General features: G+C 49.9%; 3 protein-coding genes across 3 annotated transcripts; 2 read left to right on the top strand and 1 right to left on the bottom strand.

Annotated features, from left to right (window-relative positions):
- Nucleotides 1-937: 937 nt before the first annotated feature.
- Nucleotides 938-1,921, top strand: BCR38DRAFT_466825 (uncharacterized protein; the record flags this gene model as incomplete). The annotated part of the gene is made up of 4 exons (XM_040862729.1): nucleotides 938-1,000; nucleotides 1,077-1,122; nucleotides 1,181-1,456; nucleotides 1,520-1,921. The coding sequence occupies 4 exons, from the start codon at nucleotides 938-940 to the stop codon at nucleotides 1,744-1,746; spliced, it is 612 nt and encodes a 203-aa protein (XP_040715236.1). The 3' UTR covers nucleotides 1,747-1,921.
- A 1,588-nt stretch (nucleotides 1,922-3,509) lies between these two features.
- Nucleotides 3,510-4,611, top strand: BCR38DRAFT_345256 (uncharacterized protein; the record flags this gene model as incomplete). The annotated part of the gene is made up of 2 exons (XM_040856169.1): nucleotides 3,510-3,757; nucleotides 3,822-4,611. The coding sequence occupies 2 exons, from the start codon at nucleotides 3,510-3,512 to the stop codon at nucleotides 4,609-4,611; spliced, it is 1,038 nt and encodes a 345-aa protein (XP_040715235.1).
- Nucleotides 4,612-5,749: 1,138 nt separating this feature from the next.
- Nucleotides 5,750-6,133, bottom strand: BCR38DRAFT_344327 (uncharacterized protein; the record flags this gene model as incomplete). Its single annotated transcript, XM_040856094.1, has 1 exon — nucleotides 5,750-6,133. The coding sequence occupies one exon, from the start codon at nucleotides 6,131-6,133 to the stop codon at nucleotides 5,750-5,752; it is 384 nt and encodes a 127-aa protein (XP_040715234.1).
- Nucleotides 6,134-7,423: the final 1,290 nt, after the last annotated feature.

The following is a 7,423-nucleotide window of genomic DNA, read 5'->3' as shown; positions in this document are numbered from 1 at the left end:
TTGGCAGCGCTCGAAGCCTTGAAGAAAAGGTCTTTGTCGAGGCATTTCGCGGTTGCCATGACGGCCAAGTCCCAAACCCCCCGAATAGGGGATCAGCTGAAGATGGACATGAAATTGTACAAAATCGCGTATGTTATGACCAGGCCGATGGTTGTCTCGACGACAATCCCGAAATTCTGTTCGGGTGAAGGTAGACAACTAAGACTGATGATAGTTTCGACAGGATTCTGGGCAATAAGTAAGTCATGGGTATCATATACTGAATCAATATTAATTGGATGCCGGTGATTGAATGAAAAGATCGATCGTCTTTTGAAGTACTAACTTGCTCGTATCAACATTTCGTATTTAGTCGTCGTAACCTGCCAGCATGGCCTCGCGGCGCCACCATACTCGATTACAGCTGAACTTGAGTATTTCGATACGCTTCATTGGAAATAATGTAGACTTACGAACCCTCATGGGCATTAGTTTCCTCACCTCGCTTTGAGATGTATTTTGAGATACTTCCACTGCGTTTGGGAAATACAGCCAAAGTATAAACTATGCATCCATACGTCCTGTGAAAAGTTGCCAGTCAAGACTCAATCATAATTAGACAGATTGATTAAAACCCCGTGTGCTCATCTTGGTGTTGGTCGAAATGACGGTAGATGTTCCCCTTTCAAGGATGGGACGTAAGGGGGACTGAACGCTCTACTGGTCTGCATCGGGATGCAACGGTGAAGATATCCTCTATAAGCAAGCATGCGGGTCAACCTGTAAAGCTAGTAACCGATCGGCTGCTCACACTCAAATCCTGTTCAATCGCAAGTCGAGAGTGAAATACACACTATGGCCACCACGCAGTCCTCCCAAGGTAGTCATTGCGGTGTCTAGCGCCAGCCGCATCACTGGCCTGGCCTTGACCCGCTAACTCCGCATCCGCGGGGCCACTATGTCCATGTACGCAACTTCAGAAGGGGATCTATTTTCTGCGGTTGCAGGAATAAAGCAAGATGTCCCGAGGGCAAAGACCGGGTCATGGCCACCATCGTAACATCACATCCGAGACAGTCAAGTCATGAATCGATCAGACTGTCGCGCGATTTGGCCAACTTGACGTTGCCGCCAATGTTGTGAGTAAAGTATACCCCGACCCATACTCAAATGTCATTTACTCATGATGATGACCGAGTAGATATGTACCAAAGGCACCTGTCCCTCATCACAGACCTCGATGTCGAAGATATCCAAACCATTATTCACGGAAGGGTCTTCGGGCTCTTCGACTACCTCAAGGAGGAGCTAAAGGCCATCAAAGACGGCGGCAGCATCGTAAATGTAGGGGGCGTCATGAGCAAGTACGCGTCACCGGGTCTTTCGGCCTACGCCGCGGCGAAGCACGCATTGGTTGGGTTGAACGAAGTGGCTGCGTTTGGAGCTGCTGTCAGGGTTGTCAGGGTTAATATGCAGTGTCCATAAGTTGTTGCAAATATTCGTTGATGGCCATTGATGTGCGCTCGGTTGACTTAAAAAGTCAGCGGGTCTATTGATACGGATACAGAGGCGCAGCCTTTTCGGATAGCGAGTGGTGTTGAGTTTACGATGCCTGAGCCGGGTGTTCCGCGGTTGTTGAAGTGGTACGCGAAGCCTGAGGAGATTGCGGCTTCGATTACGTTCTTGTTGGATGATGAGAGCCAGATGGTCACGGAAGCCGAGTGGTGTGTGTATGGCGGATGGGTCGAGGGGAATTTTCTGCAGTGAAGAATACTGCACCCTTGGTGCAAGTTTGGCATGCTCCTAGCAGTCTTGGGGAGAGGACTGCTTACGAACCAGACAGCCATCGCCAGCTAGCTTCAACGCTCCATGAGAGCCACGACGTTGGTGGCGGGTAAAATCAGCAAGCTTGAGCCGCAAGCTTGTAAGCACTTGGCAAGACCTGTTCCCGAGTCATTCTTGTGCCACAAGCACACTGAACATGTCCAGATATTTATTGCCCTGTTGCCTACTGACTCTTTTGGGTAACATTTCCCCGATGTTATGTTACACCAAAATGTCCCAAGCAGATAACCACGGCAGATTATACCTGTAAACCGTTGAAAAGTGTTATAAGGCCTAGCTCAGCGAAGCAACTAAAAATCTATGGTGCTGTCAGATCCACCCTGGTTCATCTACCCGTAAGGCGGCAAGTCTTGGCTTGGAATGCTTCGATCTGCCTTCCATGCATTCTTCCATAGCGCTCACTTGACGTGTTTTGGGGATTTGAAACAGGCCCAAACATTCCCAGCTCCGAGACCGAACCCAGGATTCTACGGATTGAGAGCGCGCAATGATTTTGTCGTTACGCACATACGAAGGTACGAGAACGCTGGTTGCTGTCTGAATTTGATTGAAGTTGCTGTCACGGTTATAGGTACACTTTGGTCACTTTGGTAGCCACGTATCCAGGCTAATAGGGAGCTAGTCACGAATTTAGACGTTGAAAAGTGGTGAGGACGGCGGTACTTCGACCAACTCGAACACGAACACGAGAAGAGCTTAATTCCCCAACGCGGACAGCAAGTGGGATGTGAAAAGAGGGGCTCCCCAAGTCGAGAGTTTATCAGATCTTCAGGAATACACCGATTGGTGGTGCACCCACTTCGACAACGGGCTTGTTCGGAAACTCGAGCTTCCAGTGGCCTGACTTGCCGACGAATCATAAGCTCACATCTGCTGCATATCATCGACTAATTGACGATGGATTTTGAGAATTGTCCAATGGCGTACCTCCCACCCCTTTCTTTGCCTCTCAGACTTTGCATGACACAATTGGTGTCAATGCCGTTCCATCACCCCACCACTCTAAGAACCTGCATGCACTCTTGCGTAGGCTGCATAAGAGGTACTCAATTGGACCTTTGCAAACTCCAATCTGAGAAAGTCCTGACATGGAATAATTATGAACAAGAAGGGACGGCTGGGGCTGGGATCCGCTGGCAGCTAGGTGAGCTGGTGAGCTGATTTACGGTCCATATGCTGCTGCAGGAACGAGCTTGGGCAGTTCATGGGTCGATGACAGCTGATGTTTGCCCAAATAGTTGAAGCATTGACAGCTATCGATATTTCCAGAGGGAAACATCCTGAAACTGTTATAAGACCAGCCTCCTCCTCTTGCCCTTTCTTCACTTGACTGATTCCCAAGCCTACGGTCCTAGCGGGTTGAATACACGCGCCCATTATCTGTGCGAATTTATGTTAGAGTTGGGAGACGTCTGAAGATTTAACTGCAAGCCCGCAGGTGTCAAAAGGTGCTCGGAGTCGATATCGGACTTAACTCAATTGATCCCTCCCTGTCCCCCGGAGACCCGCCAAGTTTCCGAAATTGCATAGCAAATTTACAGTCACCGACTTGTTCAACGGGCTCGCCGCTTCCCGCCGTGTCGCAATAGCCACTTCCGTTCTTTTAAGACCCTCTCCCGCCGTTCGCGTTCTGCTTGGTCTTCACCTACACGCGCTTCTTCCCACCGAGCTCACTTGCGTTCAAGATGGATGTGGTTAACGAACTTTACGACACCTTCATTGGTGATTACATCTACGCCTTCGCATACCCAAAGCGCACCGCTCTCTATGACTATCCCCAGGCCACCAATGCTTCGGCGCAACCCTTCTCGTCATGGCAATATGAGCCCTCGACCTCGTTCTTTTCCATCACACCAAGCAAGGCGGCATATATGAGTGAATGGTCCAGGGACAACATCTACCGCCAGGCCATTAACCTCTTCCTCATCACCTGGTATGCTCTTGCTGTGTCCCAGCTCCAAAGCGCAACGAACTGGAAAGCTGACAATTTGGCCCAGGATCTTTGGTTTCGTTCTATACTTCGTCTTTGCCACCTTGTCCTATATCTTCATCTTCGACAAGGAGACCATGAAACACCCGAAATATCTGAAGAACCAAGTACGCAAGGAGATTCGCCAGACCATGGAGTCCATGCCGGGCATGTCGCTCTTGACCCTGCCCTTCTTCCTCGCTGAAGTGCGCGGCTACTCCAAGATGTACGACACCACGGCCGAAGGCCCTGGCATGTGGTACAACTACTTCCAGTTCCCGCTCTTCCTCATCTTCACCGATTTCTGCATCTACTGGGTCCATCGGGGCCTACACCACCCGCGCGTCTACAAGACCCTCCACAAGCCCCACCACAAATGGATCATGCCGACTCCCTACGCATCGCACGCATTCCACCCTGTCGACGGCTTCGCGCAGTCGCTGCCCTACCACATCTTCCCCTTCATCTTCCCCCTGCAGAAGCTGGCCTACGTCTTCCTCTTCGTCTTCATCAACTTCTGGACCATCCTCATTCACGACGGCGAGTACGTGGCCAACAGCCCGGTCATTAACGGTGCGGCTTGCCACACCATGCACCACCTGTACTTCAACTACAATTACGGCCAATACACGACGCTCTGGGACAGGCTGGGCAACAGCTACCGCAAGCCCAACTTGGAGCTGTTCCATAAGGATAAGAAGAAGAGCGACACCGAGTGGAAGAAGCAAGTGCAAGAGATGGAAAAGATGGTAAGGGAGGTCGAGGGCGAGGACGACAGAACCTATGTTGTTCCGGGCGAAGAGAAGAAGACCAACTAAAAAGGTTGTTTCTCCGAGCGTTCGATTTCGGACGCTATTGGGCGTCCAGGCCGGGAACGTGGCGCGTTCTTGCTTATCTTGCCAAGCCACGAGAACTGTTCAACAGCAGGTGCAGGTATCTCGCGAACGATGAAGAAGGCTTGTACAATGAAAAACAAAAAGGATCATCAAGGTCTAGAAACCAACGAAGACCACGACTACTGTACATATTACGTGGTTGAAGCTGGCCAGCATCTCGGGGGATACGAGCAAAATAAGGCAGCAAGGGATGGCGTTTCAGGATCTGAGGTATGGGTGGTGACAAAATATCGCCAGTCGAAATGTTTTATAAAGAGCCGACTTAGAAGAGGACCACAACGCTCGTCGCTACTATGGTGAGGACGGCCGAGAAATATTTGTAATGTCCATAGATACCTGCACTAATGCACCACAACACCTGGCATGAACCAAGCAAACTTGCATGCGTCACGAGACGTCATACTGGTCTGTTTGGGACCGATAATGTGGCAGGTTTCTGGACTTGAGAACGGAGCTCAGGTGGTATCACCAAGTTACGACTGGTCTACTACACCAGAATAACGAGCTATCCCATATTATCCCACTCTTGGTACGCCGTTTAGCATGTTCCTTTTTTGATTCGAACATACGTGGGACCGGTCATCTTGCAGGCTCGAACAAATAACGACACACAAGATCGGAAATCGGAAGAATCTCCATTGCTCTTGAGGCAGAATATGTACTAGGAAATTAAGTGATGTCGTTCGCCCTTACTTAGCCACCTCTCTGGTACCATATCCGGCTACAGCGGCCGCTTTCCCAAGTTTGAAGAAACACCAAGCCACATCAACAGCTGTTCCCATAGGTTTGGCTACCCTGAGTTCGAATCCTACTCTTGTCCCTAGTCAATTGAATTAAGAACACATTTCCCCGTTCGCAACACCACCTAAACTCCCAAATGTGACGCAAAGAAAATTATGTTGGTATGTTTTTGATGAAAAGGTCTCATCTGCCATGACGCTCTGTTTCGAGGTTGTTGGATATCTTTCGCACCCTCCCGCTCTTCATCCGCCTGTTTCACTCCGTTTCAAGCGCCAGCCCCACCCATGCCTACCAGTCCATCCCCATCCCGCCCTCCGCTTCATGAAAAACTAACAAACTTCGGATCCCTCGGCCTTCCATCAGGTCCGATGCCATTTGCGCTAAACCGCTGCTCCATGTACGCCTTGCGCGCGTCATCAAACTGCATGCGGCGCTTCTTCATAATACTAAGGATCTCGCGCTTGGCAGCGTCGTCCAAGCCTGAGCGCCCGTCGTTGGCGTCCACATTGCCGCTTAGATCAAAGGTGCTGCTCGAGAGCCCGGCTTCGATGTCGCCGGTGAAGGATGATGGCAGGCGAGAGTAGAGGAAAAATCGGTCGTAGAAACGGTCCGGGAGGAGGTGGAGCCACAAATTGCGGGTAAGGTAGAGGAGCGTGCCGAACACAAGGACGAGTAGGGTTAGGGAGTAGAGGAGGTAGGCCATTTTGGAGGTGTTTTGGGTATCGGGGGAGAAAGAGATCTATCGAGAGAGTCTCTTGGGTATATAGTATCAAGTTGGCCTCGTGAAAGCGTCCAAAAGAAGTCAGAAGTTGCGGTGTGTTCGGCGGCGATGTCTACCGAATAACCGTCCGAGGAAGAACATAAATGTGAAGCAGATCTAGGAAATTGCACAGGTGTAGACGCAGGCGCAACTAAGGTCGCGTTAAGCCATCGAAGGCTGGGATTTGGTTAATGGTTTGGACTGAGCAGTCTCAACGGAGATGCTTGTTGAGTACAACTCATCGGACGGATCTGGAGATGTCGGGAGACGCTGACGACACCGTACTTGGAGTCGGACCCTCAAAGACAAAAAGCGGTCTGTGCGTTTCAAGCATGTATACGCGGCAAACTTCTGCGCCTCAACTTGGCTTACTTAGCACAGTTCTACGTGATCCACCCTGGTATCGTTAGCATCTGATGACCAAATAATTGGCGTAGTGGAATAATATGAGATAGCTGTAGAATTGGTGGCTGAGGTCATGGTCAGATACACCTGAGATACTTTTAATGCCCTTGTGCGGCTTGAACCCCCCAACCTGTACTTCACTTCTTCACCTTCGTATGTAGCCGTAATGCCCGTACCGGTACGATGCCATAGTACTAAGCTCAACAGTATTGTGACGCAACATCACCTGGCCGGACCGCATCAGACCAAGGATATATGGGATGGAAGCGTTTAAGCTTCAACCTGGATCGCATACGTGCTGGAACTGCCCACATGTAGGAAGCGAATGGGCTATGTCTCATGTGGTCTGGCGCGACTTATTCCCACTATGAACTCGTTTGTCTGTTATTCCCCCGCCATATAGAGTGCCGACAATTGATTACACTTCAGAGTACTAACCAAGTATAAATACTAGAACCAACCGGTTCAAGTATTGTATAACCCGTTTATTCCTGTAATATAATATTCCCTGATTCTTCACTAGATTCCGGCTAGATACGAAGGTGAAGAAGTGAAGTACAGGTTGGGGGGTCCAAGCTGCACAAGGGCATTAAAAGTATCTCAGGTGTATTTGACCATGACCTCAGGCCACTAATTCCACAACTACCACATAATCTTGGGCGCACTTCAAAATACCTCGCTCATATTTGGCAGAGCTACCATTCGAGTTTATCCAGCTCTGGTTCTTCGAAGGTCTCTCGGCGCAAGATTTCTATACGACCGTAACGGGTCTTCAAATGCATTATACTGGTATTCGGTTTGGTTACCCTTCTCGCGATGATCATTCAG

The sequence above is a fragment of the Pseudomassariella vexata genome, assembly GCF_002105095.1.
Source record: "Pseudomassariella vexata strain CBS 129021 chromosome Unknown BCR38scaffold_8, whole genome shotgun sequence".
Lineage (NCBI taxonomy): Eukaryota > Fungi > Ascomycota > Sordariomycetes > Amphisphaeriales > Pseudomassariaceae > Pseudomassariella > Pseudomassariella vexata.
This window is presented reverse-complemented; position numbering and strand designations above follow the sequence as displayed.